This window comes from Peromyscus californicus, unplaced genomic scaffold (assembly GCF_007827085.1).
Source record: "Peromyscus californicus insignis strain IS unplaced genomic scaffold, ASM782708v3 Scaffold_10__1_contigs__length_136768540, whole genome shotgun sequence".
Taxonomy (NCBI): Eukaryota; Metazoa; Chordata; class Mammalia; order Rodentia; family Cricetidae; genus Peromyscus; species Peromyscus californicus.
In genome coordinates, this window is record NW_026294391.1 from 134,328,016 (window position 1) to 134,349,311 (window position 21,296).

General features: G+C 46.9%; 1 protein-coding gene across 2 annotated transcripts; it reads left to right on the forward strand.

Annotated features, from left to right (window-relative positions):
- The first annotated feature begins 35 nt into the window (after positions 1 to 35).
- On the forward strand, positions 36 to 20,632 carry Abcd1 (ATP binding cassette subfamily D member 1). 2 transcript variants are annotated; one of them, XM_052741731.1, is made up of 10 exons: positions 37 to 1,347; positions 4,363 to 4,543; positions 12,258 to 12,400; positions 12,483 to 12,651; positions 13,747 to 13,841; positions 16,396 to 16,541; positions 16,867 to 17,012; positions 18,915 to 18,999; positions 19,222 to 19,347; positions 19,432 to 20,632. In XM_052741731.1, exons 1-10 carry the CDS (start codon positions 448 to 450, stop codon positions 19,649 to 19,651), a joined length of 2,211 nt encoding a protein of 736 aa, XP_052597691.1. In that variant the 5' UTR covers positions 37 to 447; the 3' UTR covers positions 19,652 to 20,632. The 2 variants fall into 2 exon arrangements, with proteins under 2 accessions (XP_052597701.1, XP_052597691.1); XM_052741741.1 differs by lacking the exons at positions 12,483 to 12,651; positions 13,747 to 13,841 and having other exon boundaries at positions 36 to 1,347.
- The last annotated feature ends 664 nt before the right edge of the window (positions 20,633 to 21,296 follow it).

Below are 21,296 nucleotides of genomic sequence, written 5' to 3' on the forward strand. Positions count from 1 at the left end.
GTGGGTGGGGATCCTGGGCTGTGGCGAAGTCACTGAAGCTTCAGCCCGGGTGCAAAGCGGACGAACACTCCTGGTGCCCCGGGGAGGGGCGTCACAAAGGGGAGGAGTAGCAGTAAGAGGAGGTGGAAGGGAAGAGACAGCTTCTTTCCTTAAGACCTCTCGAGGCTCTGACCTCAGGGGCTAAGGGACTATCTGGAGAGGGAAGCCAGTTTCCTCCACCTGGGCTGCCTGAAGAGGCCACGACCCTGGAGGATCCTAAGCCAACCGATCTAAGGGCCCCAGCACCACTCCAGGGACCTAAAGCCACAGTCTCAGGAATCACTTCAAGGTTTCCAGTTGCCTAGACAACGAGCCCTGGGTCGGAGCAACAGCCCTTCCAGCATCTGCCTGCAACTGCAGCCTTGGGCAATAGTCCCACCCCTCAGCCTGCCCACCAGTCCAGGTGACATGCCGGTGCTTTCTACTCCACGATCCTCGAGGGTGACCACGCTGAAGCGCACAGCTGTGGTCCTGGCCCTCACAGCCTATGGAGTCCACAAAATCTACCCTCTAGTACGGCAGTGTCTGACTCCTGCCAGAGGCCCTCAGGTGCCAACTGGGGAGCCCATGCAAGAGACCTCTGGGGCCACAGCAGCCAGGGCTGGTATGAACCGGGTATTCCTGCAGCGGCTCCTGGTGCTCCTGAGGCTGCTGTTCCCCCGAGTCTTGTGCCGGGAAACAGGGCTGCTGGCCCTGCATTCTGCTGCTCTGGTAAGCCGAACTTTCCTGTCTGTGTATGTGGCCCGCTTGGACGGCAGACTGGCCCGCTGCATTGTACGCAAGGACCCACGGGCCTTTAGCTGGCAACTGCTGCAATGGCTCCTCATCGCCCTTCCTGCCACTTTCATCAACAGTGCCATCCGTTACCTAGAGGGCCAGCTGGCTCTGTCTTTCCGAAGTCGTCTAGTTGCTCATGCCTACAGCCTCTACTTCTCCCAGCAGACTTACTACCGAGTAAGCAACATGGATGGACGGCTTCGAAACCCTGACCAATCTCTGACGGAGGATGTGGTAGCCTTTGCTGCCTCTGTAGCCCACCTGTATTCCAACCTGACCAAGCCGCTCCTGGACGTGGCTGTGACATCCTACACTCTCCTTCGAGCTGCCCGCTCCAGAGGAGCTGGCACAGCCTGGCCCTCAGCCATCGCTGGCCTGGTGGTGTTCCTAACAGCCAACGTGCTTCGAGCCTTCTCTCCCAAGTTTGGGGAGCTGGTGGCAGAGGAGGCCAGGCGGAAGGGAGAACTGCGCTACATGCACTCTCGAGTGGTGGCCAACTCAGAGGAAATTGCCTTCTACGGGGGCCATGAGGTGGGGCAGGTTGAAATGCTGCTTATATGGGAGAGGGGGTGTCTGGGAGACCCATGGCAGCTGGCTATAAGCAGTAGAGAAAGACTAAGGCCTACTCAGGCTGATGTTAAAGTTGTGATTAGGCACTGGAACGAGCTCAGGGGTAGGCCTTGGATGGCTAGTCTTAAGGAGCTGAAATGGAGAAATGGCACCACTGGGTGGGAACTTCCCTGTGCTGGCTGCCTGCAACCTCCAGGCCACTTCTGCTTCCTTGGTGAAATTGTCTTGGACTTGGAGCTTTAGATTCTAGTGGTTTGAGATGCTACTGGTTCAGCTCACTCCAATCTTGCAGTCAACCATTCCTGCAACCAACTGGGAGGAATTAGACTCCTACCATCTGGGAGCAGGGATGGTAGGACACAGCCTGCTACCTAACCTCTCTTGCACCTCTGGGCCCTTTGAAGGCCAGCATCCAGCAGAGCTGGCTGCCTGGGCTGACTAGTATTATGGGCATGACTCAGCCCAAGCAGAAGTTAACAAGCAGAGCTCAGCACAGCAGCTAGTGCTCAGGGTCAAGGCTATCAAAGCCCCAGGCATGCCTGGCTGGTGACTGACAGGCTTGGCAAGCAACCTTCCTAGCTGCCTCCCTCCCTCCCAGGGATAGGGGATGCCTGGCCCCAGCCTCTGCTGGTCGCAGGCCCAAGGCCTGACAAGCTCCACCCCACCCCCACCCCCGCCCTTCCGCCCAGATCCCAGCCACTCTATGAGGTAGGCTGGGTCCAGGAGAGCTGTCAGACACTGGGAAAGGTACTTCAGGCCAGTGCAGGCTTTATTCTGTGGCAGCCCCTCCCCTTCCTTAGGCCTGTGGTTGCAGCTGCCTCAGGCCTTATTCTGGCAACTAGTTTCGGTTCCCCAGTGCTTGGGGCGAGGGAGGGACACAAAATCACCCATTTCTTGAAAGTCTGTGTGTGCTTCCTGGGTCAGGTAGCCACTTGCCCCAGGACCTTGTCTCATTGACTCCATATCATAAAGAGAATCAGGCTTGTCTTTGACTTTCAGAAAGGATTTGTCTCTACATTCTGCAAAGAGAGGTATCTCTGGTCCAGGTCAGGTTTCAGATGAGGAGAAAAAGTGTCTCACCCTCACTATAACCCCTCTCCCATTCTCTTCTGCATACCGGGCTGCAGGGCCTTGGCAAGCAGCCAGGGCCTTGGGTGAGGCACTTGGCACAATATCCATAGCTACACCATCAGCCTGAGCTGGCACTGCTACCAGCTCAAGGCACAAACCTAGATTACCAGCGTGCTGCAAGGTAGTTTACTCACTTTAGGAATGAGAAGCTGGGTTTGAAGAAAGCTGGGCTATATGAGCAGGCCTAGGCAGAGCATGCAAAAGAAAGAGCATGGTATTTAGAAAGACTTCCTCTGGGCTAGCTTCAGGAAATAGCACATTCAACAATAGAGTTCTCTTGCTGGACCCAGGGACCTTGTGTACACCCTTGGTCTGCTTGTCTAAGCTGTATGAAATGATGGGCCACCGTGGTGAGTTGACTGCCTTGTATAGGCACATGTCCCACTCTAGTCCCACTGACTAATGTACTGTGGACATGGGCCTAGATTCAGATTAACAGTTTATGACAGAAGGGAACTAACTGGCTGGCTGGCAGGTAGGCAAACAGCAGGGTATTATATTCTTGCTAGAATTTCAAACAGTGCATATTTATGTGTACACATACATATGTATACAACCTCCTGCTTGAAAGAACTAAGTAAGTCTTAAATCAGCTTTATTTGTAAGAATCTAGTTATCAGGCTGAGGCAGGAGGATGACTGTGAGTTCATGGTCTACATAATGAGTTTCTCAGCACAGAGTGAGGCTGTCTCAAAAATAACAAAAAGGCCAGGCATGGTGGTGCACACCTGTAATCCCAGCACTTGGGAAGCAGAGACAGGAAAATTGTCACAAATTTGAGGTTGGCTCTGGTCTACATAAAGCATTCCGGACCAGCCAGGGCTATATAATGAGACCCTGTCACAAATATATAAAAAACAGAAGTCTGGTTCTCTAGGGCTGGAAATAAACTCAGTGGTAGAGTGCTCACCTAGCATGCTCAAGGCCTAGAATGCCCAAGGACCTAAATTCTAGCCACCATACCTCAAACCAAAATGAAAATCTGATTCTCTGAACAGCCCGGCCCATTCAGTCCACATTCCTACACTGCTTGCTATCTCCAGGCAGTATGAGCTTGAGCAGGTCACTTTGTCTCTCTCTATTTCTCTGTCTTGCAATAGACATGAGAATATATACAATGAGGTGTATGGCAGCAAAATGGAGAAAGAAGTGAAAACACTTGACAACCAGTGTCATGCTGGGCATGGGGGTGGGGGCAGAGCAATTTGAAACACCACAGTCACCTTGTCATGAATACTTCCCAATACTTCTAGACTCCTCCAAGGCCTGTCTGACTGCAGCTGCCACCAGACTTGAGAGTATATTTACTTGTTTTGGTGGGAAAATTCAGTGTAATTTTCTCAGAGAAAAGAGTCCTGGAAAAGTAGCAGGAAATAGAGCCTAAGTAGACTGAGACTATTTATTGAGTTTTACAAAACCAAGAGCTTTATCATTTGCTCTCCCATGCTGCACTTTGCTTAGTTCAAGGTAGAAAAACTATTGCTCATGATTTCTGGAGTGGGGAGGCACTAGGAGGGAGCCCAAAGAAATGGGGTCAGCAGAAGATGAAAGGCAACTGCCCTCGGGGGCCTGGATCCAGAAACTGCCCTGGCAGGATACAGAGAGGAAAGCAGTAAATGTCCCAACCACAGCAGTAATTGAAAGGATAGGAGCTGCCCCATAACATCAGGCAGTCCCTTACCATCACCCCTATTTGAGACTTGGCCCCACCACAAATATAGTCTTGAATCCCTTGGCCTTGTGGCCATCAAATAGCTTAGCATGTATGTGGGCCGTACTTGGGGATGCTCACCATTACCCCCCAGGAGTTGTCACAAGACTGTTGGATATCTATTGCCCTTGCAGGTGGAACTGGCACTACTACAACACTCCTATCAAGACCTGGCTTCACAGATCAACCTTATCCTGCTGGAACGCCTATGGTATGTCATGCTGGAACAGTTCCTCATGAAATATGTGTGGAGTGCATCTGGCCTGCTCATGGTAGCTGTCCCCATCATCACAGCGACTGGCTATGCAGAGTCAGGTAAGAACCAAGGATCCAGGGACTAGGGCCCAGAGCTCAGCCATCCAATTTTCCCTTCTACACTGAGGTCCTACTGGCCTTGAGATTATCAGAAGTCAGGCATTCCTCAGAGCTCTTAGCTGCCATGTATGCATCTCAGGGTCCTTGGTGCCAAGAAGGCACCACAGATTTAGGAACTCCACATACCACTTTTCCACATGTGTGTACCCTTTACCCATCTGTCCTCAGCCCAATTTTAATTGGAGATAAGCATAGGAAATGGTTTGGGTAAATCCCTTCATGACTCAGCCTTGGTTTCTTCCAGCAAATGGTTCTTACAAATTGCAAGGCCTTTGTAGGGAGTAGGAAGCTGCCCTACCTGTCACTTTGGTGGTAGTCAGATTGTCTTTATTTCTGTTTGTTCCTCTACTGGTTTGCAATTTATTCATTCAACTTTTAGTGATTGCCCTTGAAAAGGTGAACATGCATTTCTTGAAAGTCTCCTTAGGTTAATCAATAGCTCCCCTCCTCCTAAGCCTTAGAATAGTTTAACTGAGAAGCAACCCCTATGACACCTGTCATTACAACCCCGCCTGAAGTTTTGTGGGGTTTTTTTTCTTTTTGTTTGTTTTGTTTGTGTGTTTTGATTTTTGAGAGAAGGCCTCTTATAGCCCAGGCTAACCTTGAACTCATTATGTAACTGAGTGTGACTGTGAATTATTGATCCTCCTACCCATTTCCTGAGTGCTGGAGATTACTAGTGAGTGCCAGCACACCTGACTATCATGTGCTTTCATTCTCTATTATGGCTTTGTGTGATTTGTGTAAACTCACCCATATGGATACTGATATCTCTGCTCAGCATTCCCTTCCTTTAGTCATCCTTCCTGATAGACATTTTCAGAAGTTAACTCTTTCTTTTTGTGGTTTGTTTTGATTTGAAATGGAGTTCTCTTTGTAGCCCAGACTACCCTTGAACATCCTCCTGCCTCAGCCTCCAAAGTGCTAGTATTACACTGTGCCTGGCTAAAAAGTTCTTTTAGTAAGGGTATCATGAGGTCTTTTGATTTTGGGTTCTTTTTTGGAGGGTTGTTTTTGTTTTTGTTGTTGTTGTTGTCTTGGTTTTTCGAGACAGGGTTCTCTGTGTAACAGTCCTGGCTGTCCTGGATCTTGCTCTGTAGACCAGGCTGGCCTCAAACTCACAGAGATCCACCTGCCTCTGCCTCCTGAGTGCTGGGATTAAAGGCATGCACCACCACTACCCAGCTTCATGGGGTCTTTTTTAATTAATTTGTCTGAAAATATCTTTCACTCTTTTTTTAAATCTTTTACTCTTATTCCTGAACTAGTTAGGTTAAGCATAAAAATTTAGTGGACAGTTAATTTATTCCAGTCATTTGACAAAATTTCATTGTCTTCTCCCTTCTTGCATAGCTGTTAAATTTTTTTGTTAGTTTAATTATTAGTACCATGCATTTTCTCTCTAGATACCTTTATCATTTTCTTTCTCTTTTGTATTCTTCAGCTTTAGTGAAATGTGCTTAGGTGTGAGTTTCTGCTTCTCCTTGCATCAGACTTGTATTTCCTTCAAATATGCATGCTTTTCTCTTTTTTTAATATTATGTATATGATTGTTTTGCCACCACATATGTTTGTGTACCTAGTGCATACCTGGTGCCTGCAGAAGCCAGAAGAGAGCAAGGCAGCTTATAAAAGAAAGCATTTAATTGGGAACTTGCTTATAGTTTCAGAGGGTGAGTCCGTGACCATCATGATGGAGAACGTGGCAGCAGACAAGCAGGCATGGCACTGGAGCAGTAGCTGAGAATTTACATCTTACCCACAAATTGGAGGCAGAGAGCCAGAGAGACTAGGCCTGTCATGGGCTTTTGAAACCTCAAAGCCCACCCCCACCCTCCTTAACACACCTCCTCCAAAAGGCCATACTTCCTAATCCTTCCCAAAACAGTTCCAACTGAGGACCAAGCATTCAGAAATATGAGCCTATGGGTGCCATGCTCATTCAAACAACCACAAGCAACAACAGCTCTTAACCAATGAGCCATATTTAGGCTTTTCAGCTTCTCAGTCTTTCTTTTTGCTTAATAACTCTCCAGGTCACCTGTTGTTTTTCTTTCAGTCATGTCCAACTTGAATTTTTTAAAACATTTAACTATTTCTGCCTACCTTTATGTGTTCTGCCTTACTCCTCTCCCAAGTACTGCCTCTTTGTGTATGTCACTTCTTTGTGTGATTTTTCTCCCTCACCTTTTATGGTGAGCTGAATGAGGGTATAGATGTGGCAAGTGATGTTCCAAGTACTTCAAAGAAAGCCTTAGAGGAAGCCACCTTACCTTACCACTGGGGATGATTTTAGATAAGCTTTGTTTTGCTGTCCTGCAATGGTAGCCCCAGGGCTGGAAAGGGGTTGAGATTGCAGTATCTTGTCTGCCAAGCCTTAACTCCAAAGGTCCTAGGATGGTCTGCCTCTAGGAAGTGCTAGCTGCTGCCAGAATGTCCTGGTCACAAAGACATGTCCCTTCCTTTGTCTCACTGACAAAGGAAAAGCTATAGGGATATTGGGAAGAAGGGCTAATGTCTCTGCTGCCTACTGTAGCTATGTCTTTGAAGACACAGTGGAAAAAGGGATATTTAGATTTAGCTCACCACAACTTTAGTGCATTAATTTCCCCTCCCCCATTTCCTGGGCCAGGCCCTGAAGGCATCCATCCTGTTCCCTTTCAAACTTGAACTTTTCTGAGCTGACTCTTTGTACCTTTTCCTCCCTGACCAACCCCAGCCATTAATCCACTTGAGGGTCATATATATCCTGGTTACCTCCTCCCACAGCTTCACCTACCAGAGCCCTGGTCCTTTGATGACTCCCCAGTGGACACTCATTATTCATCTATCTGCACCCCCCTTGGAGCTGGCTTCTTTCATGTTCCCCACCACATTTCCAGGTTCCATGTGTAAAAACCTTGCACTGGGGCTGGCAAGATGGCTTAGCAGATAAAGGTGCTTTCCCTGAAAACCTGGTGGTCTGAGTTTGATTTCTGGAGCCCACATAAAAGTGGAAAGAAAAGGGAGATGGCTTAGTGGTTAAGAGCACTGGGTGCTCTTCCAGAGGACCCGGGTTCAATTCCCAGCACCCACATGGCAGCTCACAACTGTCTGTAACTCTAGTTCTAGGGATTCTGACACCCTCACACAGACATACACACAGGCAAAACACCAATGCACATGAAATAAAAAGAGATAAATTATTTTTTAAAAAGTGAAGAGAACCCACTCCACGAAGTTGTCCTCTGACCCCTACATGTATGCTGTTGTACATGTGTGCCCACATATTACATGTACATATACATGCATACACATACTACTACTAATAATAATAATTTATTAAAGCCTTGCTCTTCTGTGGGTCATAAGGTCTTGAAAGTCTAAACTGTCAACTATGGAGACTTTAAGGGCATGGCCATGGGATATAAACTGTGACCAAAACAGCAGGTTTAGACAGGAGTGATTCTTGTAAGAAATCAGAGATGTCCATTGACAGGAGGTTAGAGACCACAGAGTAGAATGTGAGGGAGAATGTGGGGGACTGCAAAGTCAGGAGGAGAAAAGTCACACTTAAGAAACAAAGCTCAGTAGGAGCTGAATGAAGAAATCCAGATATTCAGCAAGAAGAACTGATAAGGTACCCAACAATTATGTGTATGTGGAGGGCAAGTATGTACATGTGAATACAGATGCCTTAAGAAGCCAGAAGCATTAAATCCCTTGGAGCAGGAGTGACAGGCAGTTGGAAGCTACTCAAACTCAGATCCTCTGCTTTTAACCACTGAGCCATCTCTCCAGCTCCTTAATAGATGTTATTGAGATGTGATTAACAGACCATTCAATTCAGCCTTTTTAAAAATATACCTCAAGGCAGCACACCTTTTATCCCAACACTGAAGGCAGAGGCAGGTGGATCTCTGTGAGTTCGAGGCCAGCCTGGTCTACAGAGCAAGTTCCAGGACAGCCAAAGCTCAAAGCTCCACAGAGAAACCCTGTCTCAAAAAACTTATATATATATATATATATATATATATATATATATATATATATATATATATATATATATAATCAGGGGTTTTTTTTAAGATTTTTTTATATTTTTTTTAAGATTTATTTATTATGTATACACTGTTCTGTCTGCACATATCCCTGCAGGCCAGAAGAGGGCACCAGATTTCATTACAGATGGTTGTGATCCACCATGTGGTTGCTGGGAATTGAACTCAGGACCTTTGGAAGAGCAAACAGTGCTCTTAACCTCTGAGCCATCTCTCCAGTTTTTTTTAACAATTGTGTAACCATCACCATTATCTAAGTCCAGAACACTTTGATTACCTCTAAAGGAAACTCCAGATCCATTATCAGTCACTCCTAATCTTCTGTCACTCAGCCCCTGGCATCCTCTAATCTGCCTTCTATCTCTATGGATTTGTTTATTCCAGACATCGCATAGAAATGGAATCATATGGTATGTGACCTTTGCTGTCTGGCTTCTTTCAGTGAACATAATTGTTTCAAGGTTCATCTATGTTGGAAGTGAACCAGTCCTTCATTCCCTCTTATGGCTGACTAATATTTCATTATATGCATATACCACAATTTCTCTTTCTGTTCTTTTGAGACAGGCATGTGTCGTCACATCTGACTTATAAATGCTTTTTAACTATATATTCATTGTATGTAATGATAGGTTTCATAAAGTGTTTGTTTGTTTGTTTGTTTGTTTGTTTGTTTTTCTGAGCCAGGGTCTCACTATGTAGCTCTGGCTTTCCTGGAACTCACTATACAAACCAGGCTGGCCTCTGCCTCCCAAGTACTAGGATAAAAGGCATGCATCACTATGTTCAGCTTTCATAAAGACATTTTCATTCAACTATATCATGTACTCTTACCAGATTCACCTCCTGTTACATTCTCCTGTCTCTCTCCCTGCCCCTGTTAATCTCCGTTTTCATAAATTTTAGAGAACATGATGTTTGTCTTTCTGAGTCCAGTGTGTTTTGCTTAGTATGTTGATTTCCAGTTATATCTATTTTCTAGCAAATGACATAATTTCAATTTCTTTATGGTTGAATAAAACTCCATTTTATATATGTACCACATTTTCATTATCTATTCATCTATTGATGGCCATCTAGGCTGATTGCATTTCTTGGCTATTGTGAATAGTGCAGCAATAAACATGGATGTGCAAGTATCTCTGTGGTAGGACTTAGAGTCCTTTAGGTGTTTGTGCAGGAGTGGTACAGATATGTCATATGGAAGTCCTATTTTCAGTTTTTTAAGGATCCTCCACATTGATTGACATAGCAGCTGCACCCATTTACATTCCTGCACAAAAAAAAGGAAAGAGGTTCACCTTTCCCTACATCCTCCCAGCATTTGTTGTCATTCCTTTTTTTGTAAGTTTATGTTTGTTTTTTGAACTTGCACTATAGACCAGGCTGACCTCGAACTCACAGAGATCCGCCTGCCTCTGCCTTCCAAGTGCTGGGATTAAAGGCGTGTGCCACCATCGCCTGGCAGACTTTATTTTTTTTTTAAGACAGGGTTCTCACTTTGTATCTCTGGTGGGCCTGGAACTTGATGGTAGCCATCCTCTGTAGGATGATGGAATTTGGTATACTTTTTACTTCCATTTCCCTGGTAGCTAGGGTGTTCAACATTTTTCTTTATTTTTTATTTATTATTTATTGTGTGTGCATGTGTATGATGTGGTAGACACATGCCACACAGATTGTGTGTGTGTGTAACTGGATCGCTTGTTGTTTTGTTTTGTTTGGTATTTAATTTTGCTGTTATTTTTAGACAGGGTCTTACTATGTAGCTTTGACTAGTGTGGAGCTCGCTTTGTAGACCAGAATGGCCTCAAAATCACAGAAATCCACCTGCCTGTAGCTCCCAAGTGCTGAAATTAAAGGTGTGTGCCACCATGCCCAGCATGCATTTTTTTTTTTTAGTCAGGATCTCATGTAGCTTAGGCTGGCCTGGAATTCACTATGTAGCCAAGGAGGGCATTCAACTTCTGATCTTCATCTTTGTCTTCCCAAGTGCTGGGGTTTCAAGAGTGTATCCTCATACCAAGGGTACAAAAGGTATTTGATTCATTTAGAATTGTTCTGTATAGGGCAAGAGATAGGAATCTAGTTTTGTTCTACCATATACACTTCAATGTCTTCATCCATTACCAAACAGGCTAATTGTTTCCACCTTTTGGCTGTTATGAATAGCAGTACTGTGAACATTCCATACAAGATTCTGTGTGAACTCATGCTTTTGTTTCTCCTGGCTATATAGCTAGGAGAGGAATTCCTAGGTCCTTTGGAAATTCACTGTTTAACTTTGTAAGGAACTGCCAAGTGCTTTTCTATTTTCATCTCCTCCCAGCCATGGGTGAGGGTCCTACTTCTCACCTGGTCAATGTCTGCTCTTACCTCCCATTGCTCCAGCTTCCCTAGTCAGGATGACATATTTACTTATTTATTATGATAGTAGGATGAGGAAGTACTCATGCTACACACATGTAGAAGTCAGAAGACAACTTTTGGGAGTTAGTTCTCAACTTCCACCATACAGATCCTGGGGGTCAAACTTGGGTCATCAGGCTTTGTGGTTAGCACCTTTACCAGCTGAGCCACCTCACCAGCCCACCCTATTGCTCTTTATATATCTTTAATTTTTTTGAGAAAATGTTCCACACTATTGGCCCTGAACTTGAGGCAATCCTCCTTCCTCAGCCTTTTCAGAGTATTGAGATTATAGGTGTGTGCTACCACACCTGGCATTTATATATATATATTATATAATATATATATATATTATATATAATATATATTATATATATATATCCTCCTGCCTCCACAACCAAATGCTAGATTGCTCTGGGCTAAGAAAAGTTTTAGAGGACCATACCTTTACTAGCCATGTGGTTTACAAGCATTCCTTCCCAGTCTGTATTGTTGCCTTTGCACTTTGCTGATGATGTCCCTCAGTGCTCAAAAGTATTTATTTTGAAGTTCAGGTTGATTTGTTTTTCTTTAACTACTTGTGCTTCTAGTCTCACCACGTTGGACGCCATTTGTAGCTAGAGTTTTGTAGCCTGGCCCACAGTCAGGACAAATCTCTCTCACCCGCCAGTCCCACAGCTGCTCATACCCAACCAAGTAAACACACAGAGACTTATATTGCTTACAAACTGTATGGCCATGGCAGGCTTCTTGCTAACTGTTCTTACAGCTTAAATTAATCCATTTCTATTAATCTATACCTTGCCATGTGGCTCATGGCTTACCGGCATCTTCACATGCTGTTTCTCATCATGGCGGCTGACAGTGTCTCTCTGACTCAGCCTTCCACTTCCCAGCTTTATTCTCTTCCTTGTCCCGCCTATACTTCCTGCCTGGCCACTGGCCAATCAGTGATTTATTTATTGACCAATCAGCAACACACTTGACATACAGACCATCCCACAGCACATGGCTAAGAAATCAAATCTAAGAACAAGTTTTACCCATTTTCTCCTGTGAGTCAGTCAGTTTTTATTTATGCTGTGAGGTTGAGAACATAAGTGTTTCTGTACATCTATCATAACATGGTATGCACAATGCTCATCTTTTCCATGGTAGCTCTGTGACTTTCCACTGTCTCTCCTACCCCTAACCTTGGTTTGTAGACTCAGAAGCCATCAAGAAGGCAGCCTTGGAAATGAAGGAGGAGGAGCTGGTTAGTGAGCGCACAGAAGCCTTCACCATTGCCCGAAACCTCCTCACAGCTGCTGCAGATGCCACCGAGAGGATCATGTCATCCTACAAGGAGGTAACCCCAGTGCAGCTCCCATCCTGCCTGCTCTCCCACTCCCAAACTAGTTGAAGTTGAGCCCATGTCACCCTCCTTATAGGTGACAGAGCTGGCTGGCTACACAGCCAGAGTGTATGAGATGTTCCAGGTATTTGAAGATGTCCAACACTGTCGTTTTAAGAGGACCGGGGATCTAGAGGAGGCTCAGGCTAGGCCTGGGGCCATGGTACAGTCTGGTGTCCGTGTAGAGGGGCCCCTGAAGATCCAAGGTAAGGTACCCTTGGTGCAGAGTGCTTCCTCTGCCTTCTTACCCACTGCTTTGTCTCTTCACATTACTACCCCAACACTCAAGGAACCCTGTATATCCTGTCTCATCCACTCAGCACTCATTGCCAGAAAGATCATTGAAAACTAGATCACTTGGGAGGGGGCTGGCCCAGCAGCCTGCATTCTCCAAGCACTGGCTACCGGTTTGGCTACTGACACACCCTCCCAAGTATGTTGGTCTGGGTTACCAGTTAAGACAGAAAGGGTTATGGACTCTCAGTGCTGGTTATCTTATACCCACACAGATAAATCAAGGCAGTGAGGGATGCGGATATATGTATGTAGTTCAGTAGTAGAGTGCTTGCCTAACAAAAATGAGACCTTGGGTTTATTTCCCAACACTGCAATTAAAAAAAAAAAGGGTTGCATGGCTAGGGATATAGCTCAGTTAGTGTTTGCCTAGCATACACAAGGCCCTTGGTTCAATCCGTACTACCACATAAAGCTGGAATGGTGGTGTCAAGTTTAGCATTCTGTCTAAAATTAAATAAATGAATAAGTAAATAAATAAAATATTTACGTTCATAAGTGGTGGCTAATGCCTGTAATCCCAGCACTTGGGAGGCTGAGGCAGGATTGCTGCATATTCAAGGCCAGTGAGGGCTATAGTATAAGCCCCTGTTTCAAAAAGAAACAGAAAAAAAAAAGTCAAGGCAGAGTGTAAGCACAAAAGAAATTCCAGCCAGCTGCCAGTTCACAGGAGTCAGGGTACTGCAGCAGTGGAGCTCAGGCATTGTAGCTGATCTTACAATGTTGCCAAGAGGGGTTGTCACAGGGCAAGAGTACCCGCTCAGTGCCTCGGATTCCAGAGGACCAAAAGGTGGAAGCTTAGGGCATGCTACTTGACTCTGGGGTTATCAACTTGTTGGAAGACCTCTGGTTTTCCATGGGGCCCTGGACCACACCATACTATTTGAGAACCTAGGGCCTACTATTGAGGTAGGTTAAGCCTGTGCCAAGGGAACTGGGGTGAGCATCAGGGCACAGGAAAGCAGAAAAATGCTGTGCCCCTATCCTTCCGTGCCTTCTCTCTACAGGCCAGGTGGTAGATGTGGAGCAGGGGATCATCTGTGAGAACATCCCCATCATCACACCCACAGGAGAGGTGGTGGTGGCCAGCCTCAACATCAGGGTAGGTCAAGTGGAGGAGCATGCCCAACCTGAAGTGCTAACCAGTCTGGACCAAGTAGCTGGGGACAGGGTACACTTCCCAGTTTATCTGGCCACCTGCATCTGTGAACCCTAACCTTTGGCATCTTGCTTAGCTGTGCTAGCAGTGACATTGTCCCCAGGTCTGCGTGGCAAAAAGGCCAAGGTCAAGCTGAGAGACAAACGTGTCTCTGACCATGAGTTCTGAAGCAATAATGTGAGTGCTGATAAAAGAGACTAACAATTACCAGGGTTGTCCAAGGGTTACCAAAGTACTCCTGGTTTGATCATTTGCTCATCCTATCAAGCTTCTCTGAACTCTGGGCTATTAGAAACCAAAGATAAATCAGAGACTAGGATGCCCTTAAAAATTACCCACTGCTTGGTGTGGTGGTGCATACCTTTAATTCCAGCACTCAAAAGGCAGAGGAAGGCAGATCTCTGTGAGTTCAAGGCCAGCCTGGTCTACAGAGTGGGTTCCAGGACAGTCAGGGCTACATAGTGAGACCCTGTCTCAAGAAAAAAAGCAACTAAATAAATAAATAAATTTAAAGAGTCTCTAGTTAGACTCTGATGCAGAGTACAATAAATGCCACCAAAGGTTGATCATCATTTGATAAGAGGAAGCCCAGTGAAGCTTTTCCTCAAAACATAGGAGGTAGATAGGTGGACACAACTTGAGTTAGGGGCTAAGGGACAAAGGGACCTGGGCCTGAAATGTCCCAGCAAGGGAGGAAGCTAGAAAGATGAAAGAGGAAGTGGAATATCAGGCCCCTGCCTTCACTGAGGGGTTGGCTGAGCCTGGAGAGGAGGAAGAAGGGCAAGATCCTAGAAAGCCAATTGAGTACATACAGCACATGTCCCTTCCCTAAACAGCATAACATAATGGTATGGTCCCTGATGGACCCAAGGTAGGTAGTTTCCTGCCTTGCCCAAGGAAGCAAAGATACTGCAGCCTGGGTGAACAGATTGAACCTGAATGGAGAGCAAGACTGCCAAGGAATCAGGTGGAAGAGTAGGGCTGGGGCCCTGAGGGAGCCTGAAACCCTCTTGCCACTCCTACCCTCCAGAACCAACTGTCCTATGCTAGTGAGTGTCCTGGGGCTGCCCTAAACAAGCCCCCTGGACTGGGCAGCATTATCAGCAGAAATGGACTCCTTCCATATTCTTGAGGCCAGAAGTCTAGCTTCAAGGACTAAGATGGATTCTTTCTTGGAGAGAATGTGCACCCCAGGCCTTGCCTGACTTCTGGTTCACTGACAGTCCTTAATGTTCCTGGGTTTCTGCTGTATCACCCTATTCTCTGCCTCTATCCTCACACACATACACACCCCTCTATGTGTGTCTATTTGAATCTTACTTCTTTGTAAGGACCCCAGCTATGTTGGATTTAACCCACTCTCCTCCAGTATGCCTTAGTGTTCATTTAGCTAATTTCATGTGCAATGGCAGGTCCCACTCTGAGACAGTAGGACATAGTACTTCAGATAAGTTCAGGGTACACAGGTCAACCTATCACATTGCTTAAAGTAAATCAAAGGCCAGAACCTGGATCTTCCAGGGAGCCCCATGCAGTAACACCCTTATCATTTGCAGATAAGGAAACACCTACACTGAAAAGGAAGGGACTGAGGATAGTAGTGCTGGGGATGGTCATGCCATGTCTACTGCAGGGTGCTGTGCCTCCTCTGTGACCCATTCTCTCTGACTAGCTAGCAGTGACACTAAATGGACTAACCCCTCCTTCCTGCTACTGCTGCCAGAACTCCAGTGCTCAGCTACTCTGGGGTCTAAAAGCCAATGAGGCCCCTGTGTTTGGTTTGTATTATCGAGGCATGTTAGGACCTTAGGGGAAAGAATCAAGTCTTGTCCATTCCCCTATATCCTAGACCTGGCATTCAGCTGAGGCTCTGCATACTAGACCCCATCCCTGTGGCCTTGTAGTCACTTGCCAAGAAATCAAGAGTGGACTTGGTATGGTAGCACACACTTAAAATCTCAGCCCTTGGGATTCTAAGGCAGAAAGACTTAAGTTCCAGACCAGCCTGGGCAACATAGCAAAACCCACATGCCAGCCTTATATATAGGAAACTAACTTGCTTGCTTTTCTTCCTTCCTTCCTATCTTACTCTTTCTTTCTTTCTTTCTTTCTTTCTTTCTTTCTTTCTTTCTTTCTTTCTTTCTTTCTTTCTTTCTTTCTTTCTTCATTTCTTTCTTTCTTTTTTGAGACAGGATCTCATGTAATGCAAGTTGGCCTTGAACTTACTGTGTAGCCAAGGATTTAAGTTGAATTGAACTTGAACTTATGATCTTGCTGTTTATACCTCTCAAGTGCTTGCATTACAAGCATACATGGTTTATGTGGTACTGAGGATTGAACCCATGGTCTGTGTGTGCTCAGCAAGCACCCTACCAACTGAGATGCATCCCCATCCCAGATATAGAAAGCTTTATTGAGACTGGGAAGGAGGCCACAGTGATTCAAGTATGGGGAAAGAGACTGAAGCTCTGGATGCCATGCCCTGATTCTTCCACAGGTGGAAGAAGGCATGCACCTGCTCATCACAGGCCCCAATGGCTGTGGCAAGAGCTCACTGTTCCGAATCCTGGGTGGACTCTGGCCCACATACAGTGGTGTACTCTATAAGCCCCCACCCCAGCGCATGTTTTATATCCCTCAGAGGTGAGTAAATCCATTCCCTGTGTCTTCTCCACCTTTTCCCATCTGTGCATCGGGATGCCAATAGTCAGGAGCACAAACTCGTCCTGTCCATTTCAGATCAGGACGGTGGTTCTTACACTCATGCCCACAAATGGGGGTGGTACACATACTTGTGTCCATGCACATAGGTGAATATATGGACATGTTAGCTGGGGGAGTACCTGGGTGTGGTATGTCAACAGTTGGAAAGCTTTGTGGCCACGGCCACTCCGGAGCCTACTAAGGCACAGAGCACTGCTGGGAAACAGGACTACCTTGCCCCAGTGGACATGCAGCTTTCCCACAGGCCCTACATGTCCGTGGGCTCCTTGCGTGACCAAGTGATCTATCCTGATTCTGCGGAAGATATGCGGAGGAAGGGCTGTTCGGAACAGCAGCTGGAAGCCATCCTGGGCATCGTGCATCTCCGCCACATCCTGCAACGGGAGGGAGGTAGGGACAGGGTATGGGGTCACACATCAGTCACCCTTTGTCCCAAGACTTTAATGGGGAACCTGTTGCCAACCTACCTCTGGCCTCTTCCCCTAATCGCAGGGGACATGAGTTACCTCAGCATCCAGGAGTTCAAAGTGCCTGCCAGGGAGAAAGGGTAAACAGGCTGCTTGGGTGCCAAGAAAAGTAGCAGAGCACTTGCCTCATTGGCTACCTAGGAAACCCTCTGTAAAAAAAAAAAAAAAAAGAAAAGAAAAAAGAAGAAGAAGAAGAAGAAGAACCTAGGACAATCACCTTGTTAGGGAGCCAGATGACAGCAGGGTAGGTTGCAACTGGGGCTTGGGGTACAAAGATATTGTCTGCCTCTGTGAGATACTGGAAGCTCTGAGGCTTTAGGTAAACGAACTGATAAGATCAGTTTTGCATTTGAGCAAGCTGACCCTTCTGTAGGTAGGGTAAGATGGCCAGGTATATGTTTCTGTTTGCACAGAGGCTTGGAATGTGAGTGGAGGGCAGAGTCATGGATGACTCTGAGGAAAGCCCCCAAGAGGGAAGGACAAGTGGCTAGAGAAAGTGTTTTTGAGAAGAGAAAGCTTATTGAGGAACATCTCCTGCAGTGCCCTGTGGTTGCTCTGAATGACTAGTACCTGTAGCCAACAATTGCAACCTCTTAGGATCGAATTCAACTCCGAATAACAGTACCATGCTAGTCCTCATAATGGTTCAAGTCATTTACAGGTTAATTCCACTGTGCTGTAGATCCTAAAAGAAACACGCCACAGTTTGGGGGACAGAAAGGTTCACAATAAGCTGTAGGGATACAAGCTCTTATACCAAGTTATGATGCTGTGCATGACTTCCATTCCTAAAGTTACCTTATTACCAATATGACTGCTGTAGTCATCATGTCCAGTCACAGGCTGTAGGATGGAGGAAGTGGTGAAGGACGAAGACAAAGAATACTTGCCTTCTGTCTTCCTAGGAAGGTTCTGTGGGTACTACATGTATGACAGTGGCTAGAATTAGCACCATGGTTACCATTCACAAGAGGACAAGCTAAAATGTTTCACATGCCCTAAGGAAACTTCTAGTCATATAGAAACATAGGGTGGATGATAGGAGAGGAAATGCCACTAATGCCACACAGTCCTGACAAGTCACCCTCCTCACATGCTCATTCAGTCCTCTATGCCAGCATAGTAGCACCAGGCCATGAGATATGACCCAATTCCTCTAGTGAGGAGCCTCTGTTCTGGGGAGAACACTCTAACCGTCTCTGGGGCTCTTTGCCCTCAACATCTGCTGCCTGCTGAGGGCAGTATTGACAGGTTCTTTATTGTCAACCCATTAGGTATCCTGGGGCTGCCATGACTAAGTGCCACAGACTCACAGGCTTCAACAGAGAACTTTGTTTTCTGGCATTCTGGAGACAAATTTGGGTGTGGCAAAGCTAGCTCCTTCAGAGACTATGAGGAAGAACACATCAAGGGACTCTGCTCAGCTGGTAGCCAGCCAACTTTTCACTGTGTGTCTTCACATCTTTTCTCTATATATGTCTCTGTGTTTAAATGTCCATTCTCTATAAAGGCACCAGCCACACTTGATTAGGGTCCACCTTCTTGACCTCAACCTGAGCACATTTGGAAAGACCCTCTTTCCAAATCCTTCTGGAGGTAGGACTGCAGCATATTTTATGTGGGAAAGACAGTTCTTGTTCCAAGTCTTTTAGCTATTAGTGTTATAGGCAGGCAGATGAGGACACAGAGCAGAAGTCTGCAGCTGGACAAGTTCAGCCAGGGTCAAAGTGCTCTGGCTTTCCATCAGCCTCACTTAACCCTGGTCCTACCCTGACTCTCACTGGGTACCTGTTGAATTGAGCTGAGCCCCTCACCTCCTGCCCAGGTTGGGAGGCTGTGTGTGACTGGAAGGACGTCCTATCTGGAGGTGAGAAGCAGAGGATTGGCATGGCCCGCATGTTCTACCACAGGTGAGCACTGCAGTGTCTTTCAAGGACATGTAGTGATTTGGATCCAACAAGGAAGGGACAGTGGGTGCTCCCAGTAGGAGGAAGACAACTACATGGAGGACTCTCACCCTCATCCCAGTACAACAGGGCCATGGTTCACAAATGGCTGGCCATGGGCTAGAAGTTGGACAGTGGTGGGGAATCCACAGTCCAACTTTTCTCTTCACCCACTCCCACCCTAAGGCCAAAGTACGCCCTCCTGGATGAGTGCACTAGTGCTGTGAGCATTGATGTGGAAGGCAAGATCTTCCAAGCAGCCAAAGATGCTGGTATCGCACTACTGTCCATCACCCACCGGCCCTCCCTCTGGTAGGTGCTCTTGGAGTTGTGAGTGGGGCTGCCACCTGAGGTGGGAAAGCACCTGTGACAGCCTTCCATCTCTCTCTTGTTCAGGAAGTACCACACACACTTGCTGCAGTTTGATGGGGAGGGAGGCTGGAAGTTTGAGAAGCTGGACTCTGCAGCCCGCCTGAGCCTGACTGAGGAGAAGCAGCGCCTGGAGCAGCAGCTGGCAGGCATCCCCAAGATGCAGGGGCGCCTTCAGGAACTCCGCCAGATCCTTGGCGAGGTTGCAGCCCCAGTTCAGCCCTTAGTCCCAGGTGTCTCCACTTGACTGGGGACCTTGTCCCCAGCCCCTACCCTTCTCCAGGCTCTCGGATCACATGAAGGAAGCTGGAGCTCCCACCCTCCCTTCACTCCCCTGCATGCCTTCCTCCTTCCTAGCCAATTGCCTGCCTTCTCTGAAGATCCCACTCTCGAGCAAGTGGATATGAATGAGGACACTCTGCTTCTTCCTGCCCCCATCCCACCTTCACCCTGAGATCTGCTCCATGAACTGTGCCCTGTTAGGGTAATGTGTCCTTTACTTTTCTCTGGGGAGGGGTGGAGGGTTTGGAAGGCCCTAGTCCTGACCCTACACCAGTATGGCTGAGCCATAGGAAGTAAGCAGGAGCTGCCCCTTTACTGCCAGCAGCCAGAATGTTTGGCAAGCCTGGTGGTTGTGAAACCCAAGTCCTCATTGTTCCTTTGATCCCTTTGTTGCCATTTCTTCGGGTGGCCAGCCAATGCCCCTGTCCCACAGGACACCCCCTCATGGAAACAGCCGAATGAGGCATAGGATCAGACAAGGTCCAAAGTGTGCCCTTCCTTCCCCATGTTAACCCCCAGAACAGTACAGTGTTCCTCCTGAACCATGAGAAGAGTATAGCCCTGGCCTTCCCACTCCTCCACCTTCTACAACCTAATTTATTTGACTCCCAGTTTATAGCTGTCTGAATTGCCAACATGAGCACCCTGCCAGCACAGGAGGTCACTGGGTGGTCCCTTTGGTCTGCCCAGCCTCTGGTGCCAAACCTGGCCCCTCACCAGCCTACACTGCCACTGGGAGTGCCCTCTGCCGGCTAGGCAGGAGTGAGGGCACAATGTTCCCAGCTTAGTGCCAAAGAGGGGTCATAGGAGGTGCTGTGTCTGCTAAGCCAGCCCTCACCAAGAGGGAGACCCCACACACACTGCCGCTGTGTGCCTTTCCTAGGCCCTCAGCCCTCTGGCTGGGTGCCCCCCACAGCCCCCTCAGTAAAAACCTCTGGAAAGTACACTCCTGCCTCCTGGACTTGGTGTCTGGTAGAAGTTCTGGGCAGTAAGCTAGGCATAGTGGCACACGTCTTTAATCCCAGCCCTCAGGAGACAGAGGCAGGCAGGATAGGGAGGGGCTGCTGTGGGCAGCTCTAGTAAAGCTAAGCTGAGTTCCCATACTGCCCAGCATTCCCACCCTTGTGTTATACCAAAAAAACTAAGAACAGCCATTCAGTCAGAAACCCATGGTGTAGATTCTACACAATATTCACAGAAGCCTGAGTGCCCACAGATGGACAAATGTGGCATATCCATACAGTAGAATATTACTGGGCCATAAAAGGTAGTGAAGCAGTGACACATGCTACAACATGCACGGACCTTAAAGACATGATACTGACAAAGAAACCAGACACTAATGTCCAAGTATTTTATGATTTCATTTAAATGAAATTATCCAGAACAGACAAATCCATAGCAACACAAAGCAAATGTACAGCTGCCAGGGCTGGGGAATTGGAAGAATGGATATGGGAAGAGATTGTTTAATTAATACAAGGTTCTTTTGGGGGAAAGTGATGAAAATGTTCTGGAACAACAAAGGTAATTGTTGTGCAATATTGCAAATTTCCAAAACACAGCTGAACCGTGTACTTCAAAGAGACGTCTGTGAATTTCTCCACAAA

What these genes read in the sequence shown, in the direction of transcription:
- Abcd1 (XM_052741731.1), top strand. Translation starts at nt 448, where the DNA reads ATGCCGGTGCTTTCTACTCCACGATCCTCGAGGGTGACCACGCTGAAG. An exon ending in GGGGCCCCTGAAGATCCAAG is followed by an intron (nt 12,652 to 13,746) that starts GTAAGGTACCCT and finishes TTCTCTCTACAG; the next exon opens with GCCAGGTGGTAGATGTGGAG. An exon ending in ACCCACCGGCCCTCCCTCTG is followed by an intron (nt 19,348 to 19,431) that starts GTAGGTGCTCTT and finishes TCTCTTGTTCAG; the next exon opens with GAAGTACCACACACACTTGC.